This window comes from Anolis carolinensis, chromosome 5 (genome assembly GCF_035594765.1).
Source record: "Anolis carolinensis isolate JA03-04 chromosome 5, rAnoCar3.1.pri, whole genome shotgun sequence".
Classification (NCBI taxonomy): domain Eukaryota; kingdom Metazoa; phylum Chordata; class Lepidosauria; order Squamata; family Dactyloidae; genus Anolis; species Anolis carolinensis.
The window spans coordinates 51,137,255-51,153,894 of record NC_085845.1 but is presented as its reverse complement, the minus strand read 5'-3'; the positions used below and the strand labels follow the sequence as shown (position 1 = coordinate 51,153,894).

General features: G+C 39.0%; 1 protein-coding gene across 1 annotated transcript; it reads left to right on the top strand.

Annotated features, from left to right (window-relative positions):
* Positions 1-6,350: 6,350 nt before the first annotated feature.
* Positions 6,351-16,280, top strand: fga (fibrinogen alpha chain). The gene is made up of 6 exons (XM_003221738.3): positions 6,351-6,479; positions 9,080-9,208; positions 10,970-11,153; positions 13,272-13,417; positions 14,010-15,009; positions 15,407-16,280. The coding sequence occupies exons 1-6, from the start codon at positions 6,429-6,431 to the stop codon at positions 16,114-16,116; spliced, it is 2,220 nt and encodes a 739-aa protein (XP_003221786.1). The 5' UTR covers positions 6,351-6,428; the 3' UTR covers positions 16,117-16,280.
* Positions 16,281-16,640: the final 360 nt, after the last annotated feature.

The window sequence follows — 16,640 nt, the reverse complement described above, 5'->3', positions numbered from 1 at the left end:
TGCATCCATCTTTATTAAATGCAAAGTTATTCTTCCATTGCTTTTTTATTTTTTCAGAAATATTTCCACTGTATTTCAATGGAATAGAAAGAGCACTATGAGAACCACCTTCTTTAAAGCCAGGAATTAAATAAAGTTGTAGCAAAAATCAAATACAGTTGTGCCAAATATTTTACAGACACTTTGAGCCTTAGGTTTATTTTTTAACTCTAAATGGTGAAATATTTTAGTTAGATGTTTATATGGTCAAGTTTGAGAGATAGGAACCCAATTTGAAAGGATTCTTGTCAAGCTGTGAAGCTGAGTTGGAATTAATAAAATGAAATTGAACTGAGACAAATGTAAACATTTTCATTCAGGCAAACCAAATGCATAGGTATAGAATGAGTTACACATGTAAAAAGGATCTTGGGACTATTATTGATCATAAGTTGAACATGAGAGAGGAGTGTAATGTTGCAAGCAAAGAAAGCAAATCCTCTCTAGTCTGCATTAATAGAGGCATAGTTTCCAAGTTGAGGAAAGCAAGAGTTCAATAACATCCTGCACTGAGTGATCAAACCTCATTGGAATACTACATTCAGTTCTGTAAGAAGGATATAGACCAGTTGCGGCAGATTCAGAGAAGGCCAACAGGAATGCTAAGCATATGTAGAACAAAATATATGAGGAAAGGTTGAAGAGGCTGGGCATGTCCAGCTTGTTGAAGGGACAAGAAGGAGTTATGTGATTGCACTTTTTATGACTTCAATGTCTGCTACTGAGGGAATGGGGCAGGTTTGTTCTCTGGTGCCCCTGACTGGTGATGAAGGTGCACGGAGTGATTCACCAACCTCCGTGGCAAATCTGTGTGGCAGCGAGGCAATCTTATTGCCTCGCACCCTGCCTTGTCTGCAGCAACACTTCCCTATCACATGTTGGGAAGTATTGCCACGTGGCTCCCCCTCTGCGCTAGTCCGGTTGTTCCCTGCAATACATGGGAAGCCTCCTGTGTCCTGAGGGAAGTATCCTACCATGCTGTCAGGATGCTTCCTCCATGGACCCCGCTGGAAGTTGCCATACATCGTGTGATGCCATCTTGGTGGGCTCTGGAGACCTATTTCTCCTCGTGTGATGAGGTCACAAGTCTGATGGTTTCAAGTGACAGGACAATAGATTTCTACTGAACATTAGAAGAAACATCTTGGCAGTGAAAGCAATTTGGAATGGAAACAATTGTCTAGGAGTCTCCTTCTCTGGATGCCTTCAAAAAGATGTTGGATATCTCCCTGCTTGGGATGCTCTTCCACAAGAACCCGCAGTGAGCAGGGGTTTGGGCTTGATGGACCATAGGGCCCCTTCCAACTCTGTGGCTCTATGAAGTATCTCTTTCTCTCACTCACACACACAATTTCTCATAACTCTGAAAGGAACTAGTGTGATATAGCAATTGGAATTTTGCCCTAACCATCTAAGACACCAGTGTATGATTCCCCACCGAGCCACAGAAACTCACTGGTTGACTTGAGGTTAGTTACACTCAGCCAAAAAAGAAGATAAATTTGCTCTGAACCAACCTTGCCAGGAAAATCTCATGATACAATCAACCAACAAATTAAGTTGTGGAACTTTATAACAATGAGTGCAATTTGTGGCTGCAATCCTATGTGGCTCAACATAGAGTAATAGTTTTACTTATGATCTGCACTAGGCTGAGCCATATACTAACTATTCAATTTCAACTTACTTTATACTTCCCAGCCTTCGTGGCTATTCCATAGCTTGAAGGGAGCAGGCAGGATCATAGAAGCATCTGACTATGTCCCTGTATCCCAGTGGTTCTCAACCTGTGGGTCCCCAGATGTCTTCAACTCCCAGAAATCCTAACAGCTGGTAAACTGGCTGGGATTTTTGGGAGTTGTAGGCCAAAATTCCTGAGGACCCACAGGTTGAGAACCACTGTGTGTAGCCAGATGTGAAGTCATATCCTGGTTGAGATCTGCCATGATCATCCAGATTCCTCTCTACTACTATAAACATTTCACCTATGGTCAGAGGCTATTTGGTCAACCAGGGAAGCTTTTGCTGCTGTGAAGGAGGGAAAAATATCAGCTTTTGCAGTACCTAAAAAAGAGCCCACCTAGGTGCAAGGGAAACTCATAGGTGAGTATGCTACTAACAGGATGCCAGTCCGTGCTTATTATTGTTGTATTAACCTCACTCATCAGTGAGTGTGCAAAGTGGTAATCCAAACCATCACTTGTCTTATTCACATGTGCAAAATGTTCTAAACTCACATGAAATACATTGTCTATATGAATTGTAAGAACAAGTATCATAAAATTCAGATGGGTTGTTAATATCTTTCTAAGGAGGTGAAATGTTGTTATGTATGCATTACTTTCCAAAGAGAACACATACTACGTTTGCACTGGGAAATTGCAGAAACCTTGACCCAAAAAGTACTTTCCTCATTCTGGTGCTGAAAGTAAGATATTTAATGGTGGTTATTGAATTCTTAATAAGCTGCTTCACCAAGAACAACTAACCCTGAATGTAGCAAGATTTCTTCTCATCCTATGACATCTGACACGTGGGAATGAAAGTGGTGCTTTCCTTGTCATTCACAGTTTAGTGAAAATGAAGTAGGATAATGAATAGTTTGTTCTTAAGCTTTCAAGGCATAAATTATTGTGAAACCATGAAGGCATTTATCTCTGGATGAATGGCTTGTATCTCTAGCATGAAATCTAGATGGGAGAAGCATCACAGCTCAGTGATAGACAGTAGTTGATACAGTAGAGTCTCACTTATCCAAGCTAAACGGGCCGGCAGAAGCTTGGATAAGTGAATATCTTGGATAATAAGGAGGGATTAAGGAAAAGCCTATTAAACATCAAATTAAGTTATGATTTTACAAATTAAGCACCAAAACATCATGTTATACAACAAATTTGACAGAAAAAGCAGTTCAATACGCAGTAATGTTATGTTGTAATTGGTGTATTTACAAATTTAGCACCAAAATATCATGATATATTGAAAACATTGACTACAAAAATGGCTTGGATAATCCAGAAGCTTGGATAAGCGAAGCTTGGATAAGTGAGACTCTACTGTATAAGGTTAATAAAGGACAGGAAAATAATAGACACTATGGAACAATCATCCTCACTTAGAATGGCCTATTCCTGGTGTCTCCCATGTTGAAGGGTTGGGGAAACTATCTCTCTTAGGAAGATCATATGCCCCTTCTACACTGCCATATAAAATCTAGATAATCTGCTTTGAACTGGATTATGTGACATTGTAGACTCATATAATCCAGTTCAAATCAGATAAAATGGATTATATGGCAGTGTAGAAGGGGCCATAGTCTATCTTTGATGCATTTGCAGTATGGAATTCTTTATTTAATCTGATCCAATACATTTTGCTGCATAGATAAAGTGGATTATAGATGCTGTCTAGATCAACAATGGAAGATCTACAAACAGCCATTTAAGTGACAATTCTCAGTATGTGTAGGACAAGTGGTTCTGAGCCCTTCTATACTGCCATATAATCGAGAACATCAAGGCAGATAATCCACATTATCTGTTTTGAACTGGATTATCTGAGGCCCCTTCTACACTGCTATATAAAATCCAGATTATCTGCTTTAAAGTGGAGTATTTTGCAGTATAGACTCATATAATCCAGTTCAAGGCAGATGATGTGTATTATCTGCTTTGTTAATCTAGATTATATGGCAGTGTAGAAGGGGCCTCAAGGTATCCGAGGGGCCTCAGGATATCCCAGAATATCAAGGCAGATATTCCACAACATCTGCTTTGAACTAGGTTATCTGAGTCTACACAGCAAGACACTCCAGTTTAAAGCAGATAATCTTGATTTTATATAGCAGTGTAGAAGAGGCCTGAGATAATCCAGGTATAACTGGACTGCCATATAATTCAGTTCCATGTGGATTATATGGCAGTGAGGACTCGGATAACCCAATTTGAAGCAGATATAATGCATTATCTGCCTTGATATTCTGGGTTATATGGCTGTGTGGAAGGGCCCTGAGATGTGGAAAGTCAGGAGCTCAAGAGGACACAATGAGAGGCTGGTGATGCCCCTCTGCAGTAGAACACCAGAAATAGTTGCTTCATTGCCCAATGACTCAGATGGTCCTAGACTTTGAGGTCAGTAAGGAAACAAATTTTGAAAGATTGGATTACTTTTCTCTTTAACAAGCACAGTGGTTGTGGAGAAATGAAATGCCAAGGCATCATTGTGCAAAGGGGAGTTTCTCCAAGTCATTCTTTCAAAGTTCACTGGTTTGAAGGAAAATAATAATAACAACAACAACAACAACAACAACAACAACAACTTTATTTGTTGCCTGCCTTTCCTAATGGTAGATAATAAAGAAGAGAATAATTTCTGAGCAACTTGGAGTATTTTTAAATCCATAATTCAAGAAACAGGAGTAGCCTCAGATTGCTGTAAGACTTTGCTCCAATGAAAGCTCACTTGATAGAAACAAATAGTGAATAAAGAAATCATCCCAGGCCCCTTCCACACATCTGAATAAAATCCCACATTATCTGCTTTGAACTGGAATATATGGCAGTGTAGACTCAGATCACCCAGGTCAAAGCAGATATTATGGTATTTTCAGCTTTGATATTCTGGGTTATATGGTTGTGTGGAAGGGCTCCTAGTTATTTGTCTTTGAGGCAAGAAGCCCCACTGTTTAGGTAGGAGGGGTGGTTTAGATTAATTTCTTAATCGTTAGAGATCAACTACTTTTTTACTTAACTTCTAATTGTCATGACTTCATCTTGTGCAATCTTGGGATTGGTTGTTTTGTGCTCTACTTCAAATCCTGTGCTGAAGTATTTTAGCACAGCCAGGTAGGGGACTGTGATAGGGCTTTCTGGCATAAAATCTGAAATGCTTCATCAACAAATCCCATGATTCCATCAAAATGGAATAAGGGCAGTTAAAATGGGTTCAATCTGCTATTAACTTGGAGTATTCATTCATTTTGGAGCCCCTGATGGTGCAGCGGATAAAACCACTGAGTTGCTGAACTTGTTGACCGAAAGGTGGGCGGTTTGAGTCCAGGGAGTGGGGTGAGCTCCCGCTGTTAGCCCCAGCTTCTGCCAATCTAGCAGTTCGAAAACATGCAAATGTGAGTAGATCAATAGGTGCTGCTCTGGTGGAAAGTAATGGCACTCCATGCAGTCTTGCCGGCCACATGACCTCGGAGGTGTCTACAGACAATGCTGGCTCTTTGGCCCAGAAAAAGAGATGAGCATCAACCTCTGGAGTCAGACATGACTGGACGTAATGTCAGGGAAAAACCTTTACCTTTACTTATTCATTCATTTTAATGTGGGACATTTTACCCCTACTTTTGGTTCTTCTTTTGTGATGTTATTATGCCATCAACAACATGGATTGCAAAGGGATATGTTCCCTGCTATGTACTAAAACATGACACTCATGCAGTTCAAGAAATACCAGCTATAGCACATTGACATTTTCCAATAATTAGATAGTTTTTCTTCTAATTATCTTACTTGTGTGTTTATGTACCTATAAGTTTCCTGTTCATGGTGATCTTATGAATTGTGTAGGATTTTCTTAGGCAAGAATTTGCCATTGCCTTCCTCTGAAATATAGCCTACAACTGACAGTTTGTTGGCAGTCTACCATACAAGTACCAACCAGGGCAAACCCTTTTTAGTTTCCAAGACGAGAGTTTGTGCCTGTATGATATTTAAAATTCTCCAATGATCCTACCTGGTGCCCCCGGTGGCGCAGTGTGTTAAAGCTGCTGAAGTTGCGGACTGAAAGGTCTAAGGTTCGAATCCAAGGAACGGAGTGAGCACCCGCTGTTACCTCAAGCTTCTTCCAACCTAGCAGTTTGAAAACATGCAAATGTGAGTAGATTAATAGGATGGGATGGTAACGGCGCTCCATGTAGTCATGCCGGCCACATGACCTTGGAGGTGTCTACGAACAATGCCGGCTCTTCGGCTTAGAAATGGAGATGAGCACCAACCTCCAGAGTTGGACAGGACTAGACTTAATGTCAGGGGAAAACCTTTATCTTTACTGATGATTTTACCTATAAACAATCTGTTCCAAACTTCAGGCAAAACCCTTCCCGGAATATAGCTGGATTGCCATTTCCCATTTGTCCCCCATGTATTCTGGCATTGTGCAAGCAGTCTTCCAGCAAACAAAGTTAAGAGCTTGTGCAATAGATCCTGGGTCACCACACTCACATATTGCATTATGACCCTGCAAACAGAAGAAAAACTAATCATTAAACTGAGTGGTTGGAGCGGGGGGGGGGGGGGGGAAGCAGGAAAAGATAAGATTTAAATTCAGCCAAAGAGACCTTTTTGAAAAACAACTCACGGCTTCTCATCTACATCTTTCTAAAGATGCTCCAGATGAGAGTCCTCTGCGCCCTTCTGTGCTTCAGCATTGCCTGGGTATGAAACTGTGTTAATTTTATCTGACTCTCCTGTTTCTTTACCAGTTATATTGATATTTTTTCTTGCCGTTGCGTATCTATTTATTGATATATTTCAATTAATACTAACCTGCTTCCATAAGGGAGGCAAGAAACTGCAAGTTTTTAACTTTTTAAATGCTTAAACTGGAGAGGAGTGGTTCTTGGTATACCTGGTAGCTAGGATGCAATCTTACTTCTGTTTGTGTGTATACAAAAAGAGACTGTGGCTCAACCACCTCTTTGTTTATTTATTTTTTATTTATACCCTGCCTTTCTCCCCATGGGGACTTAAGGTAACTAATACCTGGGTAAGGCGGTAGCAAGAGCTACCTTTGATGTGCTTCTCCATCAAATGATGGCTCATAAACAGCTCTCCAGTCTCTAGCCACATTGGTGGGACCCATTTATGAGATTCATATGCACTGCAGTGGATGCCCATCCAAGTATGTTACTGCACCTCGCTTGATAGAGCGATGCCTACCCTGTTTCCCCAAAAATAAGACCTACTCTGAAAATAAGACCTATCATAATGTTTTTAGCATTTCTGAGGATGCTTGAAATATGAGTCCTAGTTAAAAAATAAGCCCTAGATATAGTTCATTTAAAAAGTCAATTTGAAACAATAAGACTGCCCCTGAAAACAAGCCCTAACACATATTTTGGAGCAAAAATTAATATAAGACATGTCTTATTTTGGCGAAAACATGGCATTAGTTTGTTACAAACGTTTATTGATAGTATAAGCCTATATCTGTGTGTATCTGCTTCATATGAAATCCAGAAAGAGTGTTTAGGTACTCCTTGAAATAATTTAATTCCATGCTATTGGGGAGATGGGGCGAGATACAAATAAAGTTGTTGTTGTTGTTATTGTTATTGTTATTATTATTATAAATTATTTTATAAGAATTATTATTCTATGTCATAGATGAGGGTTTTAAAAAGTGTGTTTACAGTTCTATTACAATAAAGTCTGACTGCGCAAATATACTAAGAATTAAGCTCAATTCACTCCAAGGGATCAGAAGGGTACCCCCAATTAATTGCATTCCAAAAACTGAACTACTAGGGTATTTTGAATGAAATCCAAATCCCTAAAACATATAAAATAAATGGTTCACACTCTTTCTTTACTATTTACAATTTCTTTACTATTTATTATTAAAGTATTTCTGATAGAAGATCAACTTCTCCCTCACTTCAGAACTTGGAACCTGAGTCAGGAGAACACTTGATATTAAAATGTAATATTACAATCTCGTCGAATCCATCTGTGGTAATGGAGCCATCAGAGCTATGCCACATTTACTTATTTAGTCCACTTGCATTAATTAAATAGATAATCCTACATTCAGAGCATGATTAAAACTAATGGATTTTAAATGAGGTGGGTTATATCCCATATGAGATGTTAATTCTTGACTTTATCATTTAACAACACTTTTATTACCATAACAATAAAAAGTATGTCAAAAATTGATTCTGTCATAGTGATTTGATAATTCCTATATTTTTCCGGTAACACGATATTTGGGTAAGTCACAATGAGTAATCACTATCTGTGTTGATGTTACAAAAGCTTAAATAATGGCATGAAACTATATTCTTTAGTGAGCACTTCTATCATAAACTGAAGATACAGGACAACTTGTAAAGTGGCATTTATAGCACTGCAAACATATTAAATCTATATAGTGATGCATATTTATGGAAATACTTTGTACTACTTTTTAAAAAACTAGCAACACAAAAGCAAAACAGTCATAATGATGTTCCAATAAAATCAGTGGATGCCTAGCTATGTTTTCACATTGATTTCAATATGATCAATGTAGAAATCAGTTACTCTGGATTCAAATCTATTTGATGTGAAAGTCGTTCCATCTATCATTTAAGGAATTCTCCAAGGAATTCCCATATTTTGAGCTTTTATTTGGAAAGTTATATGTGTTTCAGTCTGAACAGAACTAGAAATGTTATTTTTTGGTTAACATGACTGTAATAATTCTGCCTGTAGGATTATGGGAGTTGCAGTCCAAATTTTTTTCCTAGGTTTGAGTTGTGATTGTGAAATTAAAACCAAATGAAACCCTCCTCAATATTTGCCAAAATATCTATGGTCCAGATTCAAAGCATAGTTATGCCAATGACAGGATCTCTCCTTTAATGTCATTGGGTTTTCAAGGAAGAATTTTGTTCCTTGGACAAATTGGAGTCAATTCCAGCAGCAGCAATGGAAACCAGATGAATCTATAGAATCTCTTCTATAATAATATACATGCAAATCTATTAAGAAATGTTTCCTTAGCATAAGTAATTGTTGCAGAAAATTTAAAATAATCCATCAAAATACTTTAGACTTGGAACACTAGTACATATTTCAAATTTTGAAAACATTCTGGTGAAACAATTGAAAGCAAATATCCATGTGTGGTAACCTACATTCTTTTCAATGCACCTTCAAGTAGCAGAGCTTTTTTAGTATGGGTATATGGGGTGTTCTTAACTAAAGTAATTATTACCATGAGACTAATTCGGTCTTAATTTTGATGTTTCCCCCATTTTTCTCCATGACAGGCAACAGAACAAGGAAGCACTTTCGAAGAACATGGAGGAGGAGTACGTGGTCCTAGAATAGTGGAGCATAAAGCCCAGGGTCAATGCAAGCAAGAAAAGAGTTGGCCAACATGCTCTGATGAGGAATGGGTGAGCTAACAGATAATGCAGAACCTGAAATATATTAGCCAACCACACAATACAACATTATGGTTGCAAAGTAATAGACATAAAGATCATAGATGTATGTAATGCCACAAGGCGTACACAGTACAACAGAAACTGTACTATTTATAAATTTTACATAATTTTAAAGAAGCATATATTTATGAGAAAAAAAAATCTGGTAAGAAAGTGATTCAGGCTGTAATTCTTTGCATTTACCTGGCATTAAATCACAGTTCAGGGGGACTTGTTTCTGCCATGCTTAGCTTCATAAACATTATAGATTAATTACAAATGCCTGGTTATTACAGAACTTAGTCTATATACATGTTTACTGTTTACTATATATGCATGTTCTTTAATATATGAGTCCTCTTAAGTTCTATTAACTTCAGTGACATTTAAGTGACTACAATTTGGCCATATCAAGAGAAGAAGAAAAGGAGGAGATTAAAATGAAGAGATGTGACTTATAAAAACACAATAAACGTGGTAGGGTAAGAATAGATCTGTATGAAATCTTTTTTTTATCTCTACAAGCCAAATACTTTGTGCTACTTGGAGGTCATGCAATTAAGCATTAGAATATCAGTAGCAGTGAGATGAAAGGACTAGTCTACAAGGTTTAGCATTTGGCATCTTATACTTAGCACCAATATCAACAAATGAATCAGAGCAGATACAAATAAATCCCCAAATTATGTTAGTCATGATTAACTTTCTGATGTCAACAGATGCAACGGATTTCTCTGACTAATTCTGGGTCTAAATAAATAGGATTACTCTAGATGAAGTCTCTTTAAATTGTTTAAATACTCTTGTTTATGTATGGGCTGGAGACAGGGATGTCATGCAAGCCTTAAAGGACATACTTCTTAAGGATACATATGTAAAAACTGCTATAATGCTATTATCACAATGAAACATAAACAAATTAAAACCATTATTTATTTATTGTATCAGAAGTGAACCAAGAATACAGTTGTAATGTATTTAAAAACACAAAGTTAAAAACTTGGTATAATACTAAATGTCCTTTGACTACTTGGAGTGCCTTTGGTATTGCTTCATTGTGCATGTGGCAAGGCTCAGACTGCATTGTAATAGGTGGTCTGTGGTTTGCTCTTCTTCACACTTGCATGTCGTGGACTTCACTTTGTGGCCCTATTTCTTGTAGTTGGCTCTGCAACTTGTGGTGCCAGAGCGCAGTCTGTTCAGTGCCTTCCAAGTTGTCCAGTCTTTTGTGTGCCCAGGGGAGAGAGTCTCTCATTCAGTATTAGCCATGGCTTGAGGTTCCGGATTTTAGCCTGCCATTTTTTGACTCTTGCTTGCTGAGGTGCTCCTGCAAGTATCTATCTTAGAAAGCAGTTTCTTGATTTAAGGCGTTCGTGTGCTGGCTGATATCTGAACAGGGAATGGGCTGGAGATGTCAATGTCTTGGTCCTTTCATTATTGGCTGCTACTTCCCGGCAGATGTCAGGTGGTGCAATACTGGCTAAACAGTATAATAATAGAGCATAGACATCCTGTGATAATGCGGCATGTCTCATTAAGAGTCACATCCTCTGTTTTAACATGGTGAGATGTGTTCCACACCGGCCATGCATACCACAGAGTAGCAAAGCGCAAGGACAGATGTCTTCACTGTATAACATGTTACGATTAGCCAGATTCCATTCATCATATAAAGCTTGAGGAACAATTAAGTTTGAACGCTACTTTCTTCTTACTATTTTCTTCTTTAAGGGCATTAAATGTCCCTCAGGATGCAGGATGCAGGGACTGATAGATGAAACGGATCGGGAATTTAACGACAGGATAAACAAAATTAAGAAACTGCTCTCGGATAATCAAAACAGCTATAAGAAATCAAATATTCTGAAACAGGAGCTCACTTCTTTTCTAGAAAGGAATCTGGTCGATGAACAAGGTGAGTTGTACCCCGAAAACTATCTTGTCTTCTGATGATGAAAATTCACCAATTGAAAGTAATGTTTCATTTCCTGCACTTGTTATGCAAAGTTAAATGAGCTAAAATGCAAAGCAGCTCCTTCTTCAGTAACATAAATTAGCACAGGGATGAAACTATAATTTGAGATAATTGGGGGTAACAATTTAGCGCCCCATTTCAGTCCCTCAGGCCCCTTCCACACACCTGAATAAAATTCCACATTATCTGCTTTGAATTGGGATATATGGCAGTGTGGACTCAGATAACACAGTTCAAAGCAGATATTGTGGGTTATTCTGCCTTGATATTCTGGGTTATATGGCTGTGTGGAAGGTCCCTTAGACCCTTCAACCCCTCTGATAGCACAATGAAATCGTCTTCATTGTAACCCAATATTGTGGTGAAAACCTTTCAAATAAACTTTCCCCATCTTCCCTTTCAAAAGTAGACTGCTTGATGTATATTCAACTCCATTTTTAAGTAAACCTGAGGATGCATTTTGTCCCCTAGTTAGGTATGAGGCCTGCACAATCCACCAAATCATTTTGTTCCTCTAGGCCCATCCACAAATGGCATTGCCTTCTCCCAGCCAAGATATTCAAGGCCAATCAGATTATTTTGGGACCGAAAATCCCAAAATTTCACACCCTTCCAGTAAAAATACAACAGTAATTATTCATACATCAAATGTTTAATGTCCTTTTGTAACCACTAACATTTGCTGTCTAAAGTTGCCAGTCTGTTTAATGCTAGGGATGATCCTGGATGATCCTACTATCCAAGAACAAATGTTCATCTATCTCCTTGATACTTACATACATGGATATTAGTGCCAAAGAAATGCATGGTGGCACAAACATCTTTGAGCACCTTTACTCATTGGGCGCAAAGGTCTGAAATGTGATCTCAAAGCTATGAATGGAATCCCAATTTTATCACATGAACGTCTATTGTTCTTTCAGTGTCTGGGGTTGTGAGATATGGCAGTGCTTACACAGACACTTGCATCCTCCCTCCCAATTTTAGCCCATTGTTTTGGACCAAATTCCTGAAAGGATTATATTCTTTCTGAAAGACTGCTGAGCTAGTTCTAAACAGATGACAAATCCAAGTGATGGTCCTTGATTACTACTTTTCCTGTGCTGTTCATTCGTAACAAAAAAATGTGAATAATATGAGATGAACACAAAAATATGTATTAGAAAGAGAGGGACAGGGGCCATTACAGCACAAAAGATCACATGTATGTGGTACAATTTTTAAGCGAACCCCTCTTAGATCCCTTCTAAATATCGCTTTCTGATAAAATACACACATTACAGATAGAGTGGTTGTGTGCCTTCAAGTAATTTCTGATTTATAGTAATCATAAGGCAACCCTATCACAGGGTTTTCTTGGCAAGAGTTGTTCAGTGGGGGGTTGCCTTTGGCTCCTACTGAGGCTGAGAGTGTGGCTTGCCCTAAGCCATCAGTAACTTTCCATGACCAAGGGGAGATTCAGAGTCTGGTCTCCAGATCCATTCATGTGTACACATTTCTTATTGTTGTGTATCTTCAAGTCATTTTTGACTATGGCGATGCTAAGATAAGCCTATTGCTGGATTTTCTTAGCATGATTTGTTTTTGAATGGTTGTACCCCACCTTGAGCCATCAGAAGAGGTGGGTAATAAATAAAATTTATTATTATTATTATTATTATTATTATTATTATTATTATTATTATTATTATTAGTGGAATTTCAGTGTGGCATACAGATAAAATGAAAAACAATTTAAAACAGTTCTAAAGATAATAATAATAGTATATTAAAACATCAAACCTCTTTCTTGCAGATCTCTATCCTCAGATAAGTATATATAGGGAAAGGAACTCCTTGAACCATTGAGGGTTTAAACTGAATAGAGCTTTAAAGATCATCATCAAGATTTTCAATTCAGGCTGGTAGCCAACTGGCAGCTGGAGTAAAACTACAATTTGAGTGGATTTTCCTATGTCTAAGAAACACACTTATCTTTACATGCCAAAATTAGTATTTCAGGTCTGTTAAATAACTAGTACGGGGAAGGCCTCTGACTAAGAGTTTCTTCTCCTTCAGAGCTAGACAACGGCTATGGACAAATTTCTGATGACCTGAGGAGGAGACTTGTGACACTAAAGCAGAGAGTTTTTAATCAAGTAAACAGGATTAAAGTCCTGCAGAATACCATCAGAAATCAAGTTGGGGAGCTGAAGCGTTTGGAGGTAAGTTGTGTCATTCATTTTCCCCCAAGACAGAGTTTGTTGTGTGTGCTGGACAATAGAACTCTCATGATGTTGAGAAGGGATTTAAGAAACTGTAGAACAGTGGTTCTCAACCTGGGGTCCCCAGGTGTTTTGGCCTACAACTTCCAGAAATCCCGGCCAATTTACCAGCTGTTAAGATTTCTGGGAATCAAAGGCTAAAACATCTGGGGACCCACAGGTTGAGAACCACTGTTGTAGAAGGATTACACCAGAGATTCAAACCAGAATTTTTTGGAGGAGAGCTCCTGGAGTTCTCAGACTAGCATGGTCGCTGGGACTATTGGGATTTCTAGACCCACGGGATCTTTTTATGCCACCAAAAACTCTAAATTTGGGTCTGGTTTATTGTTATGGATGAGATTGCAGAGGGTTTTACACTGCACAAAAGCCTAGCCACTGTTTTAAGAAGCAGTGAGCCTGCCATTAGCAACAGCCCTGTTGGCAGTATAATGACCCAGTGTTTAAAAAACAGAATTTCCTGATGTGAGCGAGGGATCACTGTGTAAATATTTGAAGATCTATATCTTTCCCCTCATCCATCTCTATCTAGGTGGACATTGATATTAAGATACGTGCCTGCAAAGGATCTTGCGCTCGAACTTACAACTACCATGTGGACACAGAAAGTTATGACAACATACAGAAACAGCTCATACAGTCCGGTTCCATCAATCTTGAACCAACATTTGACACAAAACCTATGAGGGTACTGAAAATGAGACCCCTGAAGGAGTCTACTGTTCCTAGCCATTTCAAAACTGCTCCTCTGTCTGAACAAGAAGCAAACATACTCAGCCATATAAAACTGGTTGAAGCAGTCTTGGAAGATTCAACAGCAGAGTCCAGAGGAACTCCAGTGGACACCAAGTATGTCGTGCCTGGAGCAGTGACAACTAGATACAGCCAGCCTGGAGGAGGTGGCTCTGATATGAAAGTGATACCTTCTGCAACTGGCCATGCCACACAGACTTGCATCAGAACCTTCACCAAAAAAATAATTCAGGGCCCTCAAGGTATCAAAGAAGAGACTGTTGAAGAATTTAAAACTCCCGATGGTTCAGACTGTACCCACTTGAAAGGACTGGTCAAAGAAGCTGGAGGCACCTATCATATCAAAGAGAGCTCTAGTGGTGGTGGTGGAAGCGGCTTGCCTGACTTTTCTTCCTTTGATCCAGATGTAAGAGATTTTTTTAACCTTGGTCATGGCAGCAGAGTGTCAGAAACTGCCAGTCATGTGACAACACCTGGAAGACCAGACTCTTTCTCCCATCTACATGAGGAAGATTATGATGACTTCTCAAGAATTGATGACCCTTCTCATGGGTTCCCTTCTAGAACAAGCAGTGCCACCTCAGGCCATTCCAAGACTGTTGTGTCCAGCAGTAGCAGTACTACAGGCTTCAATAAAGGGGGTTCCGCTTTTGAAACCAAGTCACGAAAAGTCTCAGAAGTGGTGCAGCATGACGAGAGTGCAGAGGATAATCCTGATTTCCGAGCGCGGAGCTTGGCCACAGGAGGAGTGAAGCTGGGGGAAAGCTACACCGGGACAGGTATCCATCCACTTCCTGGAAAATAATTGTTGAGGGAACAAGAGTGAAGTTTTCAATCGACTGACACAGGCTAAAAGCTTTACTGCAATTCATGACACTTTTTAAACAAGAAAAGCAATGTGTCTGTTTGTTGCCATTTAGAAAAGGCACAGAATAATGTGTTCTTATCATAAGTAATTGAATAGCAAGACAGTTGCACACACAGTTTCATCTGTAATAAAATTTGCATGAAAAGTGATCAATTTGGGGTGCAGGGAAGGTGAAAAGTGTTTTTCCACTGTAGCACTAAATTAAGTTTAGTCAATCGACTTCAGCATGATTACTGTTTGGATTCCTGTGACCTTGTAATAAAGCTTTACTGAACATCCCTGCCAACCAGATCAACTTTGTTTTTTAGACTGTGAGGATATCCATCAAAAACACACTTCTGGTGCCCAAAGTGGCATTTTCAGAATCAAGCCAGCGGGATCCGCTAAGGTTTTTTCAGTGTATTGCGACCAAGCGACCACTTTGGGAGGATGGCTTCTGATCCAACAGAGATTGGATGGGTCTTTGAATTTTAACCGGACCTGGGAAGACTACAAGAAAGGTTTCGGCAACGTGGATGGCAGAGGGAAAGGAGAGTTCTGGTTGGGCAATGAAAATCTCTACCTATTGACTCAGAAGGACACGGTCCTCCGGGTTGAAGTAGAGGACTGGGCAGGCAATGAAGCTTATGCAGAGTATATTATACACATAGGTTCTGAATCAGAAAGTTATAGACTCAGTGTGTCTGACTATGTGGGGACAGCTGGGGATGCTCTTATCAAAGGCTCAGAGGAAGAAGGCAGTGAATATACTGCTCACAACAACATGAAATTCAGTACTTTTGATAGAGACAGTGATCAGTGGGAGGAAAACTGTGCTGAGGTGTATGGAGGTGGCTGGTGGTACAATAATTGCCAAGCTGCTAATCTCAATGGGATTTACTACCCAGGAGGTCAGTATGACCCAAGGAACAATGTTCCCTATGAAACTGAAAACGGGGTGGTTTGGGTACCCTTCAAGCCCTCTGACTACTCTCTTAAAGTCACTAGAATGAAAATTCGCCCTTTAGCAACAGACTAGATGTTGGGGAGGAGAACAACTTCACAAATTATATATACCTCAAAATTATGGATTTTTCTGTGTGTGTGTATTCATATGCTTTTTTTATTCCAAAGCAAACAAATTAAATGCAACTGAGAGACCTCTGCCTATTAAATAAAATAAACAGCTTCACTCTCAAAGAAGTTTCTAGTGTGCTGAACTTATTTATAACCAACACTATAGCTGAATCTTTGGAAAATATCTGATGGGAGGGTATCTCGTGGTTAAAACATGTATGGGTTTTATGCCATATAACAGCCACACAATATACCAAGTAATAAACTAAAACCAATGTCAAGAACTGGTATTATGGGAAACTAGTGTTTGAAGATAATATAGACCTTGCACATAGTCTGGTCTATTTTCTACATCACAAGCCATTAAATTACTTTTCAATTTTGCATGAAGTTTGAAGGACTGGTCTCGTCAGGTGGCTGAAAAGTGAAATTAAAAACAGTTACAAAATAGAATCACAAAGAAACAATAGCAAGATCTAAAGAGTG